Source organism: Nesoenas mayeri (assembly GCF_963082525.1).
Source record: "Nesoenas mayeri genome assembly, chromosome: 2".
NCBI classification, from domain to species: domain Eukaryota; kingdom Metazoa; phylum Chordata; class Aves; order Columbiformes; family Columbidae; genus Nesoenas; species Nesoenas mayeri.
The window spans coordinates 46146904-46170424 of record NC_137543.1 but is presented as its reverse complement, the minus strand read 5'-3'; the positions used below and the strand labels follow the sequence as shown (position 1 = coordinate 46170424).

Here is a 23521-nt window from a genome sequence, read left to right as displayed (position 1 = left end):
TGGAGTGAAATTGATTTCTTTTTTTTTTAGAATGCTTTTTTTTATTCAGCTATGTGAACATTTTGGAAAGATACTACAGACTAATTGAAGTTACAGGCTCAAACCTTATAAGGCATCAGTCGTTCGTACTCATAAACCTACAGGGATAATTCATATCAAACACATTCCTTGTTCATATACTATTACTTTGATAAATCTCCGCCGAGATCGTAACACAAATCACAGTTATAAAAAGGGAGTGCACAGTAAGATGGGAGAAAAATAGACAGGAGGATAGGAGAGACCTGTATTAAGCCCAGCCCCTCTGATTAATTCCAGAATTTTAATGCTTGCAAATGTATTAATTGGCAAGTGTTCATATTTGTATGTTGTAAGATCTTTTGAATCAGATATTGTTTTCCATATAAAATAGTCTGGCAGGTATTTGCTATTTCTAATCTTTAAATATTTCATATTACATTATCAACCCTGTATTCGATCCATTTATGAAGCACAAAGCACTCTCATTTATAGAGATTTATTCTTGTATCAATTTTCCCCAGATTTGCTAGAACACCATTGTGTTCGTGTTCTGAAGGTTAATGCCCAAAGTCAAGCAGACAGAAGCCAAGTGCTGCAAGGTTTCTAAGATTAGGACTGATTCCCTTCACAAAAATAAATGATTCCTGCCATGTTCAGTGATTTTGTGCAGCACTACTCACGGCTCAGTGAGTGCATCAATACTGTAGTCCTTACATGCTGTACATACTGATGACACTCTGTGTTAACTTGATTGACTGAGCACTATACTGGAGAGGATGCACCTGCGAGAGATGTGCAGACATATATATTTTTATTCTGGTTTTGAAACATTTATTTTACATTTTTTTCACTTGGAAGTCTTACTTTCACGTTCCATGGGTTATCATGTTGTGCTGTTAAGGTAGAGCAAACAGTTATGTGCTTCTTTGTTGTCAAAACTGTATTGGAAAATGATCTGAGGTGCATCTTTCTCTTTCTAACCAGAAGCCTGATTTTATGTTTTAAAGGAAAATGACATAAAGGGGACAAGTGTGAAGTCTGGCAAGGCAGTAGCTATGTAAATGATGCTTATTTTAAGAGATTCAGTTTAATGGTAGAGAAATGTCTCATGTAATTCACTTATAAGCATTATTTTTTGTTACATTTTTATGTTTTGTTATCATTTTTGTAGGCTTTAAGACAACAGCAGAAAAGAAGAAATGGAGTCTCAATGATGGTAAACAAGACTGTTCCTCGTGTTGTTTTGACACCATTAAAGGTGTCTGATGAACAGTCGGATTCACCTTCAGGTAAATAGCTAAAGGACCGTTTGCAAGATCGGCTCTGGTCACAGAGCCTTCCTCTGAGTCAGCTGTGTAGCATACAGAATTTGGAACTGCTGAAATCATATTTCCACTTGGTAGCTTTGTTTAACATTTTTATTTCCTTATCAAATCTGGTGTCGCAAGGATGTGGGGTTTTTTTAATAAAGAACTGAAGACACAGTAAAATGACAATCGGTAATAGCAGCAGCTTTAAAGGAATGCAAATTAACATTTTGTTTGGCTCTGGAACTCTAATGGAGGACCACATGCTGGTATTCAATGCCATAAGAAGGGGAGGTGGGGGGAAAATAAAGGCAAGCTTCTCTGTGAATGTAAATTTGTGTCTCAGTTCTGCGTTGCAATACTCAGATCCTTTTGTTAGCTTTTCTTCTGGTACCACGCTTATCACTGCAGCATAACCTTGACCTTTAGTTCCGGTGGTTAAGTTGCTTCATTTTAACACATTTATATGTCTGTGTTTAACACAAATTGACAATTGTATTTCCAGGCATATCTCTTCTATAAATGTTTCTTCACAAAGAAATGATCTTTCTTTGCCTTTAGATTGCTTTGCTGCCACATAACTTGAGGTTAAAAGATTTTTAAAGATGTCTCTTGGGCATTATAGGAAAACATTATTTTTATTAGATCAGTGACCGTTTTTATTGACTGTGGTGTTCGGTAAACTTTACTTTTCAGCACTTAATTGATTTATTGAGCTTTTACTTCCATTTCCTCTGATGATGAGGAATTGTATTGTGACCAGAAAGGTGTATTGCCTTTGAGCAAGTAGATGTCAAGGTTTTTTTAAATTCTATTTTTGTTTTGTTTGCAGTGTAAGGGGTGCTGGGGGGGATTGTTGGTACAAGTGCATCAGTATCATGTTTGGGGATTTTTATTTTTTCCTAAGGATCTGAATCTAAAAATGGTGAAGCAGATGGTTCTGATAAAGAGATGAAACATGGGCAAAAGTCTCCAACGGGAAAACAAACAAGCCAGCACTTAAAGAGGTTAAAAAAATCTGGTTTAGGTGAGTAAAATAACTATCTTACTTGTTATTATAATACTGCTATTTTTCTAAAGTCTGTATTCTTTAAGAGTTTTATTTTTCTGGTGTATCTGTCTCTGTTTCAAAGCAGCTGACCCTTTCTCAAGAAGACATATTTCTTTCTGGCTTCCTGGAAAATCCATGGGCAATTTTTTCTCCCCAGAATGCTTTTCTGGAGTTGCTTTTTGAAGTTTGTCAGATCTAAGCAACTGCAGGCAGGGAGGTCATTTAGCAATTAGCTTCTGATGGTTGCCTTATGATGTATGGGGGCAGGGTGTCACAAAGATTCCTCTTGGTAAATTTACTTGAAATCTGATACACTTTTATTCCCAAAGATAATAGCATATTTGCTTACTTACCTACCCTATTATAAGTTAACCCTCTGTTCTTCATTTGCATTATTCCATGTTATATAGAGATTTGGCATATGATATCTGGTTGATTCTCTTGCTTTGGTTGATTTGTTTCTTCAGTTGGATCCTTAATTATTTTGAAGCTACATCTCTTGAGGTGATAGATGCGGTTTCTGGTTGTATTTTCTATGTTTTTTAGCAAGATTCATGGATGATGATCTGTAATTAATGAAGAATTTTCTCTGAAGAGATGCTAAGAGTAAATTCTCAGTAGCTCAATGTGATAGGCAGATTTTCCTGCTCTGCATGAAATATAATTGGAAATGTTCCCTAAGGAGCAGAAAACGTAGTGTTCACGAAGACTCGTGTCTTGGCTAAAGTAAAGTAGAATAATTACATAACTGTTTATCTTTACAAAGGACTTCATGCATTCAACAAATGGACGAATCTTTTAGAGAAGTGTTTTCCAATGTGGCCATATTGGAAAAATCAGCAAACAAGCTTTTTGTAGTGGCTGGATCATCCTAAAAATTATTTCATGTCTGTCTTTGTGGCAATTCGATTGTTCTTCTTTACTGATGATCTAGCCTAGTCCTATTTTAATATATAATGATTCTGTAAAATAGCCTGAAGGTACTTTACTTCCTAAATATTACAGGTTAATTGTTAAACGTGCTATTGCCAGTTCCTGGTGAACTGTTTCCCGCCAACCTTATTGTATCACAGCCTCTCATGGAAGTGTACTTTGCTTTCATATATAATCTTTCTGCGGATTATTCGTCAGTCTCAGATGAACAGCTAGTGCTCTATGCTGATCAAATGGTATCATTCAAAACTAAAAATACTCCTTCGGTATTACAGCTTTTGCTGTAGAAAGATACATTCAATTTTCAATTATTTCCTGTAACTTTTCTCTATATTGAAGACCGAGATAAATAGTTTGGTGTATACATTCCTCCCCATTGCCAGATATTTCATCAGCTGTTGGCCAACAATACCAAATGTAGAGTGAATTCATTAGATTTTTTGTGGATTTCAGAAAAAGTCCTCTAGCCTTTTGGGACACTACACTTGGAAGGCAGAGAACTTTGTGTAAAGTTTAAAGGTTTCTATTCTTGTACCTGCTAAAATATTTTTCCTATGACATGTTTCTTGGGATACTAATGGAACAGTTGTTGAGTGTCTGTGAGAATAGGTCCAGTGTCCTATATAGTGCATGATCCAGTTCCAGAAATTGTTTGATTTTGTGAAACTTTGCTGATCTGCCCAACATTCACTGCGTGTTCTGTTTGGTAGACTGTCTGAGCTCCCATTAAATATTATTACTTTTTCCCCTTTTAGTTAACTGATCCTGTCAACTATGTGATTTCTGTCCTTTCCCTATTTTGATCTTTATACCTTGATGTAGAACCACGGTGCTCCCATCCTTTTCATAGTTAGTTCTCTATGTTTGAGACTTACTCTCTTGCTTTTCAAGGGTTTAAACTTGAGTTTGTCTCTCATCCTCTAGATTCTGTTTCTGATACTGGGCAGCAATTCTTCCCAAACTCTGGTAGCAGCTCTAAGGATTCAAAGTGTCTTTCTCTGTGGAAAACAATATAAAAAATATTGGCATGTGCTTTGCCATAAAATCCCCTCAGAGTTATGATTAGCTATGCAGTAGTGGCATACCCTTGTTGTATTCATCAGAATTACTACTTGCCATGCTAGTCCCAGATACTTTGCTAAATCTGATACAAACTTGAGACCTGCAGTAAAGGTCCTAAATGAGCCATAGGAAGGGTGCAGGAGAGAGAATTTGTTGTTCTGAGCAGATTTTGTTTTTCTTAAGTATGGCTATACTGGGCATCTACAGTGAGCCACTGTCATCATGGGAATAGTATGCATATTTTTCCACAAGTTAATAAAACCTCCATAGTAGCCTGTAAGCGGCAGCAGGTCAAATAAATCAGAAAATGTGTGACTCAGGCACACAGAATAAGGTTTGCCTTTCTGATACTGTCTTGGGTTTTTCACACTATTTAAACATCTGCCACTGAAATATATTACTGACTTTGCAGTCATATAACTTGACTTATTTTGTATCATTTCTATGTGGATGTCTTTCCATTGGATATGAAGCATTAGCTGGGAAAAATGTTAATCCAATTTGGAGTCACTTAGAAGATGAGAATATGTATTCTGTATTGATTAAAGAAAGGATTATACATACCGACATTAAAATCAGATACATCATACTATCATACTACTTCTGTTACGCTTGGGGACTGTGTTCTTTTTTGCATTTATATTTAGTGGGTGGAACAGATGGTGAGGACAGTTTATTGTGATGCATTCATGAGAATGAGCACTTCTTCTGTATGACTGTCCTTTAAAACAGGGCATTCATTTGTTTTTACTGGAGTCTTTGCTGTACTGAAATACAGTGTGTTGGAAAAGGTTATGTTGTGCTGAGTGCAAAGTAATCAGTGTCTCATTCAGTTAGTATTGTCTGCTGAAAAGTAAAAGGAAATTAGAAGGATGTTTGTGGGAGCCTGCAGTTGAAGGGGAGCTTTTAGAATTTAAAAATCTACTGCATTTTCTTTCATTTGTACATTTTGTGGGTGATGTTATAACCTTTTGGGGGAGACCACAATAGACCTTCCAAGAAATCTAAAGCATAATGGCATGTAGGAAGTCAAGGAAGGGAACCAGGAGACCTGCTTGGTTAAACAGGGAACTGCTAGGTAAGCTCACATGGAAGAGGAGAGCTTACAGATCATGGAAGGAGGGGCTGGCCACTTGAGAAGAATATAAGGCTGTTGTCAGAGGGTGTAGCAAGGCAACTAGCAAAACTAAGGCCTCCTTAGAATTAAACCTTGCAAGAGGGGTCAAGGACAACAGAAAGAGCTTCTTCAAATACATGGCAGATAAAACTAACATGAGAGGCAATGTAGGCCCACTGATGAATGAAGTGGGTGCCCCGGTGACAGAAGATACAGAGAAGGCAGAGTTACTGAATGCCTTCTTTGTCTCTGTGTACTCTGCCGGAGGCTGTCCTGAGAAGCCCCGTACCCCTGAGGCCCCAGAAGATGTTAGGACAATGGAGGAGTCTGCCTTGGTTGATGAGGACTGGGTTAGGGAGCAATTAAGCAACCTGGACATCCACAAATACATGGGTCCGGATGGGATGCACCCATGGGTGCTGCGGGAGCTGGCTGAAGTCATTGCTAGACCACTCTCCATCATCTTTGCTGGGTCGTGGGAAATGGGAGAGGTGCCTGAGGACTGGAGGAAAGCAAATGTCACTCCAGTTTTCAAAAAAGGCAAGAAGGAGGACCCAGGTAACTATAGACCAGTCAGCCACACCTCCGTCCCTGGAAAGGTGATGGAATAGCTTCTCTTTGGGCAGGGATAAATTTAATTAAAAATAACCAAGGGCAATATTAGAGTCTTGCATCTGGGCAGAAACAACCCCAGGTTCCAGTATAAGTTGGAGAATGACCTGTTAGAGAGCAGCGTAGGGGAAAGGGACCTGGGGGTCCTGGTGGACAGCAGGATGACCATGAGCCAGCACTGTGCCCTTGTGGCCAGGAAGGCCAATGGCATCCTGGGGTGTATTAGAACAGTGGTGGTTAGTAGTTCGAGAGAGGTTCTCCTTCCATTCTACTCTGCCCTGATGACACCACATCTAGAATATTGTGTCCAGTTCTGGGCCCCCTAGTTCCAAAAGGACAGGGAACTGCTGGAGAGAGTCCAGTGCAGGGCAAGAAAGATGATTAAGGGAGTGGAGCATCTCCCTTATGAGGAAAGGCTGAGGGAGCTGGGTCTTTGTAGCTTGGAGGAGTCTGAGGGGTGACCTTATTCATGTTTATAAATATGTAAAGGATGAGTGTCACAAGGATGTAGCCAGGCTCTTCTCGGTGACAACCAATGACAGGACAAGGGGCAATGGGTGCAAACTGGAACACGGGAGGTTCCACTTAAATATGAGAAGAAACTTCTTCACAGTAAAGGTGACAGAACACTGGAACAGGCTGCCCAGGGAGGTTGTGGTGTCTCCTTCTCTGGAGACATTCAAAACCCACCTGGACACATTCCTGTGTAACCTCATCTGGGTGTTCCTGCTCCAGCAGGATTGGACTAGATGATCTTTTGAGGTCCCTTCCAATCCCTGACATTCTATGATTCTGTGAATCTGTGATTATTTTTATGAGTGTTACTGTTAAATAGTTTATAGCATTTGAGAAGTTCCTAATAATCAGTATGCTGAATTTCCCCCATTTGTAATATATATTTATTCTTAACGTGTCAGCTCTAATCATTGCTGAGAGGTCCTATGTGCATGCCAAGTGCCATCATTGCTCATAGCAGTGGAATACTCTTTTAATTTGTCTTGTTTTGTTTTGTTTTAACATTGCAGGAGTTTGTTTATGATCAAGTTAAGACTCCTTTGATAGCATCTTTCAAATATTTAAAAGTACAGCAGACCAAAACCTGAAAGAGTGTCCTGGGAGGGTTTTAGAAGCTTTTGAGGTTTTCCAGACGCTTGGACTCCTCACTTCTTCCATTTCTATATTGAGCATCATAAGATGTTAAGACCAAGAGAAAAAAAGATAGTAGAAGTGTGTATGTACCCTGAAGCAGTTAGCACTAATTGCTCTTTAAGGATGTTTAAAATGCATCTTTTAAATGTTATCTGAGAAATGATAACAAAATGAGACCAGATGGGACCTCCAGTGGTCATCTAATTTCTTCATCAGCCATAGGCCAAAATCAGTTACATATCTGTCATTCCTGACAGGAATTTGTCTATAATTTTCTTAAAGATTTCTATTATTTCCATGATGGACACTGTAATGCCTCCTTATGGATCTAATCCAATGTCTCCTTGTCCTTGGTGGTTGAAAGCTCTCTTTTACCAGTATCTCAACAGAAATATTTCTTACTGTGCAATAGTTTAAGCTTGTAACCTTTGCTATTGACTGTGGACAGTACAAAGACATTGTTCTGAACCCCTGTGCATCAGCCATTTATGTCTTTCCCCTTCCCTCTGCTGAGTCTTTATCTTACTCATTCTGGTGCTTGTATTTTTCCTCACACACCCTTTTTTCAGACAGGTAGTTCCTGCTTCTGCCTTCTGTGTGTTGATGCTTTTAGATCATGAGTTCTTAGGAAAACTCTGAAAAAATGCATGTTTTCAGACAACACAGAAAATATTCTCACCTCTATAATCACTGTCTATTCACACAGGCAACTTTTAGCAGGTACTGTGGGCCAAGTTACATAGGCCATATTGTGCTGCAGACACAGGGCGGTGAAAAAAGCAGTGCGTAATGATTGATTCACGTCAGCCTTGTCAAGCAGTCTCTTCCTTGGAAATAGATGCTTATATTTATGTTGATGACATGACAGGAAAATTTTCTGCTGTTTCTAAGCTGGGTTGGTCTCTTGAGCTGGAAATAAGCAAATGTCAGCTGTGGTGCTGACTGGAACATGGATCTTATAAGAGCTCGGGAGACAAATACAGGGAATATAAAATAAGTTGTTAAGATGCATATAAAAGGCTGTGTTACCCTTCTCAAAGTACTGTTTCTCTGGAATTTACTGTATTATAAAATACAAGCTAAAAGCTTAAAAAGAAGAATTGTTCTTACTCTCTTCTTTATTTATGTTTAAAGTTATTTCTTGTTTATTTACTCTAGGACATTTGAAATGGACCAAAGCTGAGGATATTGACATAGAAACACCAGGATCTATTCTAGTGAACACTAACCTGAGGGCTTTAATAAATAAACACACCTTTGCTTCTTTACCTCAGCATTTTCAACAATACCTCCTGCTTTTGCTTCCAGAAGTAGACAGGCAGGTAAGTAGCACCATGCAATGTTTCTTTCTTTAATGAGACTTTTCTTTTAGTGTGTTTGCATAGGCTGATTTTGTTGGCTAGGAATTGTTCCAGGAAAGAATAAGATCAAAACGTCCATGCTTTCTTAGGCAAAACGGTTAGATGTAGAATGACTGTGGAGTTTATATAAGTGACAACCAGCTCCTGCTTCCTTCCCTTCTGAAAACTGTACAGCTCCCTGATTTGTCTAAATGGAAACTGGCCAGCAGATCTTCTGAACTTGCCAAATCTCTTAATTAACTTTCCTACCTATGGTGCTGACGATAAACTTCTCATCTTCAGGACTTATTTACGGTGTCTCTCTTCATCTGTGGTCTTCCTGGGCACTCTGCCAGCAATGTCCGGGTCAATATTAGTTCTGTGAGTTTCTTCTCCTCCTTCCTTTACTGCACGCCTACCTATGCATCTTCTCAGCTCCAGTGCACTGAATCGATTCATTCACACCTTTTGTAAGGATCTTCTTGTTCAGAGCTCGCAGCTGTAGGCTCATATGGGTTGTTAATCAGTTTTGTTGAGGAGAATGATTTGGGGAGTAGCAGAGTAGAAATAAAAGTTCAATTTCATGTTGTTTCCTACAATGTTTGGTCCTTCCTGCCTTTGTTGGTCAGATTGCAGGTTTATTAAAGCAAGAAAAAAATCTTCCCAGCATGTCTAGCAGTTAAAATAGCAAAGAGAGCCCAAAACAATTTCATTTACGTACTTGCCTCACTTCCGAATTTAAACAGTCTTACCAATTTCAATGGGGAGTACTCATGTACTTAATTCAGACACATCAAATTACCCAAGCAGGGCATTGTATCCCTCTTTTTCTGTAATAACTAGACAATGCTGGTCACTTAAATGACTGATTAAAACCTGCATCTTAAATCAGTGTTTTAAAATGCTGTGGTTTTATTTCTCAAAGTGTTAGTAGTTAGTGTGTACCAGAGTAGCACAGGGGAAAGCAATGCAATATGAGACAAAAGAGGAAGAAAAATTGTATTGATGTGCAGTTACTCAGCCTCTTATCAAATTGAATACTGTATGTTGTAGACTAAAATTATGCACTTTGATAATGGAATATTTGAAAAAGAACATTAGAAAATGGAGCCATAGAAGAAACATTGAAAATGTATTTATTTTGAAGCTCCCACAAGGCAGTCAAAGTCAGAATTTGCAAATTTTAAGAGAACTGTTTTCTGTGCTGCAAAACAGATTTTAACTTAGTACCCAGCAAATATTTTCCTGATAGTTTTGATTTTTTTCTCTTTCTATTTAATTTACCAGAAGAGATTTTAAAAAATCTGCTATATAAAATGTTTTCTCTCCAACCATCAAAGATGCCAGTGTTCGTGGATTACATTTCAAGTATAGGGGCCTTATTTAGAAGTTTCTTACTTCAAAATTTATTTTTCAAAATGTACTCTCTAGAACTGACAAGTCATTTGCCTTCTTATCAGGGTTTCTGCAGCAGATTTTTGGCAAGAAAATCGAGAGAATGTTTGTTGGATTTAATCATACCTCACTACTTAAAAGCAGTGCATTTCTTTTTTATTTCAGAAAGTGTTCACATAATGCATACATTGCAGGTGTTATTTCAAATGCCCAACACTACATAACTGGACACTGCTACTTCACAAGCAAACTAGTCACAAAAAACTGTTGTCATGAGACATTTACAAGTGTCCTTCTGTCTGTCGTCTCTCACAGCATTCTGTGGGTTTGTGTAGTGTACCTTGTTTTAATGTGCATTTGGAAGGCAGGAGTCTCCATTTATCTCTGGAACATTAATGGAAATGGCTGGCCTCTAAGTGTGATAGTGTGAGGGTTGTTTTCTGATGGGGAGTGAAATATCGGTGGTGTGCCCCAAATCTTCACGTTTTGGAGTTCTTAGTAGAGGAAGAATTTCATCTTGGTATCTGAGAAGATGTCCTTTGCTATGCCTAAAGAGCAGCATGCCAGATACAGACTGATGAAAGCAACTGAACTGATATTCTTTTCCTTCCTGTGGCAAGTGGAAAACACTAGTGTAGCACTCAAGGATCAAGTGAGGCAGAGAGACAGTTCTAGCCAGGGAGCTCTGGTGGGAGTCCAGTGTTGGTCAGTCTGACTGGACAAGGCAAGAGTATTGAGTCTTCCTTTTGTTTCTACTGTCTGAATCAAATGGGGCATCAGGCAAGCAAAAATGGGATAAAACTATTCTTTGACTTAGCTGCCCATCTCTGAGGGTTTGGTTTCATTGTTTTATATTGTCCTTGTTGGGCCTGAGAATTCCTGCTCCTGCTCTGCTGGCTCTCAAGCGTTTCTTCCCTGTGCGCGGCTCTGCAGTTGGCTGCCGCTGTCTTCCCCAGAGAAGGCTGCATTTCTGTGTCATCATGTGGATCTAGTATGTGAAGTACTGTAATGAATGACACCATAAAACTGTAATAGAGTTATGCTATTTGTGTATATATAGTGATCTATGAAATAAATTACTAATGAAGTGCAGTCTCATTTGGACTTTATTACTGCTCCACATAGGAAAACCCTGTGATGAATGATCCTTTGTCATTTCTGTCATAAACACCATTTTTCTGGGTGGTATAACTCCTCCTCCTTAAATCGTACTGAGCTGAAACTTCTCAGGCATGTGTCAGTTTGAATAAGCATTTTTAGAAACCATTAGTTAAGGGAGCTGAGGGTTTTTTTGGTTTTTTGTTGTTGTTGTTGTTGTTGGGGGGGGAGGTGTTGGGGTTTTTTGGGTTTTTTTTTGCATGCCAACTGTTTATTGTAAATAAATGACTACTCTCTCAACCCTGGTTACTCTAATATGTTCAGAAGAAGTTCAGGCCCAAGTCAAGGGCTTAACGAGTTGTGTTTTCTGATTTTTCTTTTGTATTCAAGTTTTGTGGTTGCTATCAGGGAGCCACAGGAGGCCCTTATGGAACAAGAGCCATGGGAGCCCATGGAAGAAATGGCCTTAGGAAAGATAGCCCAGAATCAAAGAAGTTGAGAATAACTCTGCTGATGTTGGTGCTGTCATTTTTCCTATTCCAGCTAGATTTTTGACAAAGTGGAAGTGTAGAATCATTGCCTTTTTTTTTCCTTAGGAAAAGATAAATTGTATCATCATTCACACTTGAAAGTCATTTCAGCTCGCAAATTAGTTTAAATTTTCTTTCAGAAGCAATGAGGGCTGTGTGTAATTCTCTGTATTCAAAATGATAATAAAAGAAATTGGAGCAAGTTGGCAGTTATGGCAGATATGTTTTATCAACAACTTTATTTGCTTTTGTTTGAGTTCTGAGTGAAATAGTTCAAAGAAGCAGCCGTGACCCAGACTTGTCTGTTTGGCAGACTGCTCCAAATGTTGCATCACTGGATACTAGAACTTCGTGTCTGAAATTTGAACATCCTGATTTTCAGCTCTTTTTTAATCTATATGGACTCAAAGGCTCAAAAGCCTTAAATGTCAGCTGATACAGAAGCCTGTTGGGTGGTCCCCCAGGAGACCTAGATTACTGAGCTAGCAATGAAGAAAACTTGTAGGTATAGAAACTATATGGAAAGCAAAGTCTCCGAACAAAAGATTTCAGTTGTCACAAATCCCAGCAAAGTAGTTTTGTTTTCAGCTCTAATTAAAACATTCTATGGCTGAAGAACAATGGAATTTTCATCAAAGAAATACCTGCTTCTAATATTAACACATCAAGACGATAATTGCATGTAACAGAAGCCTTCCTGACCACTTCTCAGCAACTATAATCTTCAAAGCAGGAAGTTTCTCTGTGTATCTTGATTGCTATGCTGCATCAGTGCCTCTTTAAATATTAATTAAACAGCATATGTTGTGTAAGGATGAGTAACAGGTCTGTATGACAGGTTGCTGAAAAGGAGTTGCAGCTGGCAATATCTTGTCTACACCAGCTTTCCTTGTTGCTGCTACTGGAGAATCAAATTCCTGCTGTCAGCACTGGGATATGGGCAAAAGGGAGGGAAATACACCTGTGTAGTAAATTTGCAAGAAGAAAAGTGCTGCTTTGTCTGAATACTAGCAGAAAGCTTAAGTGATTTTACTCATCCTTATAGAGCTAAACAAAATGTTCATTCCTGAATGTCCTGGGAAAAAAAAATGTGCGTTTCCAGACTCTACGAATGCTTAAAACTTTTTGGTCTTTGAGAATTTAATTCTCTGTCTTGTATTTTCTCTTATGGTAATATTGGAATCTTCTGAGACTCTTGTGGTTTGCACTGGCCCTGCCCTTTCACTTATGATGGGAATTTCCTCCTGCAAAAACACCCATGAAGGATCTCAAAGCCTCCTCAGACCTGTGTGTTAGGTTGCAGTGCCATTTTATCTGGCCAAGCTTACTCATAAAGAGCATTTAAAACAGTAGAGGATATCCTAGTAAAATTTCTGTCTTGTCTTAGCTTTACTTGTTTTATGAGAGAAATTTAGCAATATTCTTATTTTCTGAATCAGTGTACAGTTTATAGACAGTCAAGTTAGTAACTTAAAATTTAAATGCTGAACTTATTCTTAAGGAAATACTTAAGCCAGGTAACATTGCAGAAGTGCCTGTCAATATTTCAGGTTTATAGTAAGCCAATCTACTAAAAACAAGAACATGAGTTAACAATCAAAAGAGTCTAAAATGAGTCAAGCCCCACCTTAATAGCTTTTTTTTTTAATTTCTAAATCAGTGAATCCCAAAATAATAACTATCTCTCTGGTCAACGCTAGTATTATTGTTATGTAGTGGCTTTACATCATCCTGTCATTTTAAGGTCAGTGCAGGTTCTGTGTTTCTGTCTTGGCCTACTCCAGGGGTCCCAAACTCATTTTCACCAGGGCCGCATTGGCCTCGTGGTTGCCTTCAAAGGGCTGAATGTCATTTTAGGACTGTGTTCTACATTTATACAATCCAAAAATGACATTTGGCCCCTTGAAGACAACTGTGAGGCTGATGCAGCCCCCAGTGAAAATGAGTTTGGCACACCTGACCTACTCAGTTTAGGTTGATGCTTGCACTTTCTCGTTCATTATCAACTTGCAAAGATTCCCTCTCCCCTTGCACTGAAAAAAGGCAGCTAGTGACTTTTCTCTTGTTCTATTTAAAATAGTTAGAAATTGTTCTGGGGAAGTTATCTACAGAATTACATTTCAAAACCTCTTTGCTGTCACATAGTATGAATCAGCTTAATATATGTCCCTACCATTTGAGCAATAATAACAAAAAGTAACCATTGTTTTTGATGTGCACAAATTACTCCTACTACCAAGCACATCAGTTGGAGTTCTGCAGTGGAGAGTGGGTGATGAATAATTCACAAAATTCTTATCCCTGTAAAAGACAAGGAGAGAGGTCTGGTATCTGCCATTCTGACACTTAGTATTTATTTTATTCTTTGTAATCAAAATATATTTTACTGTATATTCATTTATATTAAAAGAGCGTAAGTGAAGCTTTGTTTTCACAGTTCCTTCCTTGTAGCGGTGTAACCATCTTCCTGTTTGCTTTCTTAACTTGATCAGTACTTGAGGATTATATTTGCCATTGAACTTTTCCAGCATTGTCTTCATAAGATATCAAACTGCAGAAATTAGTCCTGTGTGTATTATTTGTTCCCAGTTTTGTTTCATGTTTTTGTCCATGGAACTTTTGTGTAGTAGTAGCTAAATGGTTACCTTATCTTACTTAGCTGCCTTTTCTGCTAATACTGCACATTTTAGCTGTCCTCAATTTGCTATCATAAGTAGCTTTCAAATATTTATTATTATGTTCCTGTAAATGTTTGAGTTTTACACTGAAATAGTTTTAAGGTTATGACAAAAGCACTTAGTTCAGAGAACATTTGCAGTAGAAGGTTAAATGTAATATGTTTTCTATACCTAAGCATATTTTAAAAGCTGTTATATTGGCAACCCTGTGTGTCTAGTAATTGAAGGTCATTTTATGTCACATTTCTCCCTGTAGCTGACATCTTTTATTTGGTTTTATTGGTTAATGTGGGTAGCATGGCATTGTTGTAATGTGTTTTATTTGTACAGCTTTATATGCTTGTTTTAATAAGGGTATCTAATAGACTAGATGGATGAAGAATTTCCAAAGCATTTAAGCTGCCTTTTTGGGAAGATTCCTGAGCTCAGCCAGCCAGGGGTGTTCAGAGAGGTTACTACCCAAAGCTGGCCCCCCGTCCTTGTGCTGCAAGTTAATACCTTTTTTACCAAACGCAGCTGGGTGGATGATGTATCTGCACATTTCACAGTCATGTACTAACAACAAACATCAGTTTCACTTTACATGAGTTGAAAGCTGAAGGATTTTATTCTGAAATCCCTGTTGGCTTTAGGTACAGGAATATTCTTTTAGCTGCCTCAGCACTGTTCAGTACGGCTTACTGCAATTGCATTGCAATCTAGCTGCTCTGATTGATGTAGTAATGGAATTCTTGTTTGCTTGTTTGCAATAATCCTTAGAGGTCCTCCTCAATATCAATACTTCTACATATATGAGTAGGAAGCATTATGTTTTTGATTAAGTGTCATGTTTTTGCATTTCTGCAGGCTTGGTCACTGTATTTCAGAAGTGTGAATTGGTGTTTTCCACCATGTCAGATCCATGTTGTTAAAATTCATGTTCTTGTTTCATTTCTAAAGCCCTAGCTACAAGCTCTTGTCACGCTTAAAGCGTGTCTCACCTTTATGAACAAGTTTTTCAGAGGTGTTAGCAGAACTATTATAATAGCTTTTGTCTGTGGAAAGGCTCAAGTCAGAACATCTCACAGGACACAGCAATGGTGCTGTGCTCACTGAAAGCTGAAAATACAAGAGCTGCAGCTGTCTCGGAATGTGCTGGTTTTGACTGGGACAGAGTTAATTTTGTATGCAGTAGCTACTACGGGGTCATGTTTTGGATTTGTGCTGGAAACAGTGTTGATAGTACAGGGTTGTTTTAGGTCTTGCCAAGCAGGGCTTACACAGAGTCTAGGCCTTTTCTGCTCTTCACACCGCCCCACCAGCAAGTAGGCTGAGTGTGTGCAAGAAGCTGGGAGGGGACACAGGTGGGACAGCTGACCTCAACTGACCAAAGGGATATGTCGTACAGTATGACATCATGCTCAGTATGTAAAGCTGGGGGAAGAAGAAAGAAAGAAAGGGGAACCTTCAGATTTACGGTGTTTGTTTTCCCAAGTAACAGTTACACGTGATGGAGCCCGGCTTTCTTGGAGGTGGCTGAACAATTGCCTGCCCATGGAAAGCAGTGAATTAATTCCTTGTTTTGCTTTGCTTGTGTGCACAGCTTTTGCTTTATTTGTTAACCTGTCTTTTATCTCAACCCGTGAGTTTTCTTACTTTTACCCTTCCAATTCTCTCCCCCATCCCACCAGGGATGAGCAAGTGAGCAGCTGGATGCTGCTCGGTTGCTAGCTGGGCTTAAACCACAATGCTGCAGCATCCCTTCCCCGTAAGTCCTTCTGATGTGTGGGAGACCCTGCGCTCGTGTTTGTTCTCCTGATGCAAACTAGTGAAGCTTTTGTTCTCCTGTCCTTCCCTCCAAACATATTTTATAAAGTACAGTGTACAGCTTTTAGTGCTTTAAAATACCAGAATATTGTATGCAATACCAGTCCCAGAATTATTAGTACTTTGGAAAGAGAAAATAATAGATAAAACCCTTCCCTTCCAGTAGGAAAGCACAAGCACCTTTTTAAAAGACTTTGTGCTAGGAGCTGTGTTATGAGCATATAACTAATATGTAGACATAAATGGTAACATAGATGGACACAAGGGACTGGCATGCTCCAAATTATGTGGCTGTTAAAGATGTGTTGTGCTACTGGAGTGTGTAGTTTTTCAACTGTTCCCTCCTTGCAAAGTGTGAATAATTGAGATGAGTTGGTCTGCAGTGCCTCCAGTGTTGCCACTGTAGGGCTGCACTAGAATTAGATGGAAAACAGAACATTCCTTGCAGTTCTGACTCTGAAGACAGCCAAGGACTTGAAACAGGTTGTTGGGTGCAGGTGTGGTGAAAAAAAGAAGTGATCGTGTTTCACTCTCACTCTTTCTTACTATCTTTGTTCAATATATTTGTTTGGCTTAAATGAAAAAAAAAAAAAAAAAAAGAGAGAAAAAGAAGTTGAGGGGTTTTCTCCTAATTATTTCAGAAGATTGCTATTCTTTCTCTTTGAATTATTTGAACTCAAATTTCCTTTAGCTTGTCTGTCTTGTGTTAAGGACACGCAGCCTTTTTTGGTTTTGGTTTTTTGCATAGGAGAACAATGTTTTAAAATGCCTGGAGAAAAAGAGATCGGATGCAGGGTTTTAATTCACTACACTCATTGAAAATGACTGACTAATTTTAGGTGTTTGCATGTAATATCCTCTTACCTTCTGCTTCTCGGGGTCAGAGGCATACGTCTTTATTTGTATCAAAAGCTAGATGAGTAAGACCCTACTTGTTGATATTTTTTTTCCTGCACCTTCCCCAGCATACTTGCATTGTTGGATAACTTAATAACATTTTGCTTTCTCAAAGTCTCCAAGCATCTTTTTTTTTAATGAGGTTCATACACACTTGTTTTGATTATGATCTATGAATGTTTTTCTATTTTATCCTTTCTTCAAGGCTTATGTGCCTCTTCTAGTACCTTTATAAGTACTTGCTGTTTGTTGCATGTTCTGACATGCTTGGGATTGGTACTTGTATGATAGATGTAATAGAAAAATAAATTTTACTTGTAATTTCTATAATTTGAATGCAGCTAGAAGATAGTGTTTGCTGCATATTCTGGTTTTCCTTATGTTTTACTTGGGTTTTGCTTCATTTTAAACAATGCTTTATCTTTTCATTTTGCCAGATTTATTATTCTCCTTAAATTCTTCATTTAGTTTCTTGCATCTGAGCTCAAACAGATTGGATTCCATTGTCTTTTTTGACATTACAGTGTATTGGAATGAATATAGCTATCCCACTTGTCTTCTTGATTTAGACAAGTTCTAAATTAACAAGTCACATTTCATTTTGAAAACATATGTTTGCAATTCTTCAGTCTTACTCGGCATATTTCCCACTTTAGTGAAGATGGAAAAGGTCTTTGTTTCTTTCTTTTAGAGACTCTTCTTCCTCTTCTCCTCTTGTCTGAAGCAATTATTCCTATAGCAGTAGATATTTTCTTTTTCATCCTTTGATGTTTTACTTCTAAGTTTAGTCTGGTTATTTTTAAAGGATTTAAGTCATATTCAGAATTACTTTCACCATCTGTCTTCATAATCTGTCTTTTCATTTTGCATTCGAGGACAAACTTTATGCTATGTTGTGACAAGCCGACAATGACAAGAGTTTTTTCTCTTTTATAAGGATTGATAACTTCATAATCAGAATTAATAAAATTTAGACATATTCTGTGTCAGGTTATACTGTGCTGCTAAAAGGTGAGACCCGTGGAAGAGAGTTTATGCGGAGTGAACATTAGCACTCAAGTTGTCTTATGTCAGAATTGCTGTGAGAGACATAGTGTAAGCTGGTATCTTCCCATGTCACCTACCTAAAACTTGATGTTGGGATGGCTGAATTTGTTGCTCTGGGAGCAGCTCTTAGGTCAGATCCATATATTGCTGTCTACTGTATTCCTTTGCGTTGGCTGTATCTGTCTGATCAGTCTTATACTTCTCAGCTTTAATACAACGTTCTGTGGTCACAACAACAAAAAGAGCCTGATAGTTGCATCTCGTCAGGAGCAGCAATTTTCTTATACTCCTGTTTACCTACTTAAACTCAGAACATTGTTGGCTTTAAATACATAGAAACTGTTTCAATAAAGGATAGTTTTTTCATCATTGTCATATCAGTGTCTGTAAATGTGTGCATGTATTTTTGTGTTTGAGATGAGCTTCTAAGTGTTCCTTCAGGCAAAGAAACAGTTGCTATCCTTTTGTCTCTGTGTTTTTTGGCAAGCCTTGTATTTTTTTTAAACGTTCTGTAGCTTCCAGCTGCATTACTTCTTCAACATTCCTACCATCTGTGTCCTCAAGACCTGAAATCATCAACATTTAGTATTAAACTGGGTAATTACCAACTCCTTTACTACTCATTCCCCTCCCTTTTTTTTGCTTCTCTTCAGTATTATACTGTACTTTCGCTGCAGGTTTCTCTTTCCTTTTTTATGAGAAAATGGGAGGTTGTAGAAAAGACAGAGCTCTTCTTGGAGACACACGGTAATAGCATTAGAGTCCATGAAAATGATGAAACATGGAAAATTCTGATTTGATTACCAGGAAAAAATGTTTTCACAGCAAGAGCGGTTAAGCGCTGGAAGAGGTTGTCCAGAAAGGCTGTGGAAGCTCTTCTCAAATATATTCTGAACTCAAGTGGTCAAGGCCCTAAACAAGCTGCTTTAAGTGGAATGGCTTTGAAAAGTTCAAGATCTCTGGATGTCATGGCCAACCCACATGATTCTATGTATGATTCTCTAGGTGATATCTACTGCTTTTTCCTCAGACCTATCAGAGAAAGTGTTTAGATTGATGTTATGATTTCTTCATGAGACATCCATCCTGGTTGGTGCTCATTTCTTTGTAATCTTCTGGACTACTTGTTGCATTATTTCAGTTTTTATTTTCCAGGATTTAAAATCTAAGTTCTCTATATGTGAAAACCTGGAGAAGTACAAACACAGCATGTTAGCTGTTCAGTAATGAGCTAGCACTTCAATGTGATTTAAGACAATTTGTTAGTGTTCTTGTTTTCTTTTGTTAGTATATCTCATTTTGTGCCTGGCCTCTGATTTTTATTCCCATCTGAAGTATATTACTGTACATAATAGCAAAGCCAGAGTAGTATTTTCAGTATGTTTCTTTCTGGTTTTGAACTTTAATGAGAAGCTTGTGCTTTAAGCTGATAGATTCCTGTCTCTTCTTTTTTCCTCTACACTGGCATAATTTGCAAGGATGTACTTTGCCGCAGCATCATTTCTGTAAATAATTTACACAATTCTTAATTTCTTGAATCAGCTACTTATCTAATAATGCATTGAAGTCCAGTGCTTTTATTTTGCTGTTCACTGTGTGGCAGCTTGCATTCAAGATGGTTTTGGTTTTTGTTGTACTTTATGTGGCTTCTTGAGCTCTGTCTTTTTTGTGGCCTTTTCGCTTGCCATCTAAGATTTACCCCAAAAATTCAGAGCTAATCCAGTACTGAAGAGTTCTACAGTAAGCCAGTCTAAGCTAGATATTGAAGCTTAATAGTGGCAGTGGGGCTTTAGGGTAGGAACATATACACTGTTTTGCACTGGAAATAATGATGTGGGTTATTCCATTGCTAGTTTCTAAATCAGATTTGAAAAGAAGATATGGTCATGATTATGGGCAGTTCAGCAGAAACATCCATTCAATCAACCTTTTAGCAACAACAACAGGGAGGCTGCACTAAAGAAAATACCTTTTCATTAAATAAGTAGTATTAAATAGTCATCCTGAATATTAAGCAGGGTCAGTTCACTTCAGAAGCTGTGGAAAGAATCCAGAGAAGAGCACCAAAATTTACATGAGCTTTAAAAATACCTTCTAACTGGATTTGGGCTTTTTAATCTACCAGAACCAAATTAAATGTGAAGAGCAGCAACTTTAATAACAATAAAATGCTGTATTTCATACAAAGGGCAACTAACGCATGTAAATCTTTTGCATACTAAAAGTTAGCATTGATTGCCGGCAGAATTTAACTGATATAAAAAGAAGATGGTGGATGCATATATATGACTAGTAGCCACAGTTACTGTGGACTGAAATATTTATGGGAAATAAGTCCCACTTTTCAGTCTCATGCCAGCTAAGCTAAATAGAAATCTTTTATTTGACACCTTTCTTAATAGTTGGCTATTATGTGATATTTCGCAAACTTTATCTACATGATCTGTTCCTTGCAGTTATCAAGGGTTAGTTGAACCTCTGATTTTAGCTGATATTGTTACCATATGGCACCACTCACATATTGCTGACTGCTGAAAAATACAGTATCTTTGCTTAACATTGTGTTGTGTCGCAGAAACACTATAATCAGAAATGCAGCTGTTGTCTAACAGAACTTAGAGATGTTTTGTGATAACTACATCTGCTTTACTTTTCTTACCAAAGTGTGTTCACACTCGTTCTCTGTCATAGACTTGCCAGCTGTTAGAGCATCCATTTAGTTTGGTCCCATTTATCACAATCTCTTTGAATGGCAGTTGCGTAAGTGGAAAAATGACTTTTAGATAGGCACTGGCATACTGGAACAGTCAGCAGTGTTCTAAAGGAAATAGAGAAACTTCCTCGATGATTTTCATACTAGAGATACATACAAGTTCACTTAGAAGTATTTTTCACATGGATAAAAGTTAAGTTTTATAATTGCCAACTATTACTTGACAAGGAGAGCTCTAGCTGTGGAGAACTCCTTGACATAATTGATTCCCAGATCATTAGCCAAAGTAATGAACAGGAGAATCATTGTTTTGCATTATTATATAGAATTAAGGCTTATATAAATGCAAGCAGATCTTTTTAGAATTTCTGAAGAATGTGTCAGTCAGTAATTAAAGAGTCCAGAAACTGACAAGAGCACATATAGGAATAAGTTCTGGTTCCCTTTTTAGTGCTTTGTCCATTTTGCGAGGGTAACATTTTTTTGGAGAGCATTGATATGGACAAAGCACATGGCCTTATGATACCACTCTCTGCAACCATTCTGCATTTCCTAATGATAATTTCTGGCTCTTGGGTTTAATGAGAAGTTTGTTCTGCAGAGATGCCACACGCAGCCTCAAAAACATGAAGTGTCTAACGTGGCTTTTAATATGCCTCAAGCTATCAACTGCTAGCAAAGGAGTTGGTGATGAGTGATTAAGGCTCCTTCCACCCATCATGAAGCATAATTGTGGTGGCTGATATGATGCATTTGTGTTTGAGGAAGATGGTTCCAGAAACTGAGAGAATGTGTCCACGATACTCATAAAGCCAGAAGACAGTACAGTGCTCGGTGATGTGACATCCTTTTAAGATATTTAGGAACCAATTGCAAACTAAGGTTTAAATAGCATGCAGGCAAAGCTGAGCCATCATCTGGGGAAATCACAGTCATTCTGTCTCAATGAGTGGATGTTTCAGATACGAATCATGAGCTGTGGTCAGTTAAACTAGATTGCAGAGAGAGACTCCATCGGAAAGGCATTAAGAGGCCAGTGGCCTTGAGAAAAGAGTGAAAGAACTGGCTTAAGCACCTTTAAAAAACAGGAGGTTGGCAATTGGTCAGAAGAGAAATGTGTGCAAAAACACTTTGTTTTCTTTTTAATGATGGTGTAATAGATGGCAATGTGATATACCATCCTTTCACTTTGTAAACTGTGAAACACTCTGTTGCTAATTTATTTTTAAACTTCTTTAGCATCTTTTATATCTTGCCATAGAAAAAAAATGCAAAGAAAGGACAATTCATATAGTCTTCTCTACACTAAGGCCAGAATCAACAATGTCTCTTTTTCTTGATAGATATTGTCTAAAACGTTTTTTGACTGTTCAGTGATGGAGAATTAACAGCCTCTCCAAATAAATCCAGTGTTTCATTGTTTTCACTGTTAGAAAACTTTCTCCTCAATGTCTAATCTCAATCTCTCTTGCTGCATTGCTGACTATTTTTCTTAATTTGGTTCAGCATCTACATGGAGAGCATAGAGATTACAGTGTTCATTTTGCTATAGCCTTCAAACATGAAAGCGGTAGCCCTTTCCCCATCTCCCTGTTTCTTTTGCTTGAGAAGCAGCCCTTATTAATGCGTCTTGTAGATCTAGAACTTCAAATATGTGCTCAGTCTCATTTTCTCTTCCTCAGACTTTGTATCAGTTCTGAGTTGCAACAATCAAAATTGAAGGTATTACTCCAGCTCAAGTGATAAGTAACACCAAGGAAAACAGAACTGATTTCTGTGTTTTTACACAGTACTCCCATTTATCACTTCCAGTGTTCTGCTCACCTTATTTGCAATTTTATAGCAAGGTTGTCTTATATTCTGTTTGTGATCAGCCTATGTGCTCATAAGCCACAAATACTTTTCTACAGAAGCATTGCATAGCCACTTAGTTTCATTTTGTATTTCTCTAGTTATGTATTACTACAATAGTCTGAAACTTCACATTTGCCCCTCTTGCAATGCCCTACTTATCCCTATTGTTTCCAAAGTAATTCTGAAATCCATCAAGAGAATTCTGAATTCCAGTTGTAGATTTCAGTGCCCTCAGTCCCTCTCTGAGTGATGTTATTTACAAATTCCTTCCATCTTTTTTTATCATGCCTCTGAAATGCCGCCTTCCAGTTGATAAGAAGTAAACTGTAGTTCCCTAAGCAAAGAGTTTCTGCATATCTCTGTAGCCACCTAATTATATTTTATATATAGCCTAGCTTTGCTTAATAAAATGTTACGTGACACAGCATTGTTAAAATCAAGACATAAAATTTGTTAACTTGTTAACTTCCAGGCAGTTGTGTATAGCGTGATATCTTGTGCTTTAACAATTGCACATATTTTCCAGAGCTTGAAGGCAAAGGGAAGAAGAAAAATGTTTAAACATAGGATTCCTGTGCCAATTGAGATGCACTACGGTATGCAGCTTAGTACCCAACTTCTTCAGAAGGTTAAAGGTCCCCTGTACATTCTGGGTTGTATCTACCTGGCATCTGCCCATATGAATGCCTTGGGACACCCTATGGCATCTCAGTAAAGAATTGATTGCCTTTGTGTAGGCCATAGAGTTTTTCTGAAGCTGGATTAATCTACAAGTCTTTAGCTGTTCTTATCCCCTTCTTTAGGCAGAGGTGATATGTATGTACTGTATAGATATAGCTAGCATGTGTATTTTTGCAGTTGTCCTCTTCACTGCTCTGAAATTCATCTTTTAACACTTCTGAAATACATTT

General features: G+C 38.0%; 1 protein-coding gene across 1 annotated transcript in view; it reads left to right on the top strand.

Moving 5' to 3' along the window:
* The window catches only part of ASXL3 (ASXL transcriptional regulator 3), a gene marked incomplete at both ends in the record, with an annotated part of 125007 nt that overhangs the window by 77956 nt on the left and 23530 nt on the right, over positions 1 to 23521 (top strand). Inside the window, 3 exons of the mRNA XM_080339073.1 lie at positions 1193 to 1310; positions 2236 to 2355; positions 8411 to 8574. Of these exons, the coding sequence (XP_080195199.1) occupies positions 1193 to 1310; positions 2236 to 2355; positions 8411 to 8574 (402 nt within the window). The remainder of the gene's footprint in view (positions 1 to 1192; positions 1311 to 2235; positions 2356 to 8410; positions 8575 to 23521) is intronic.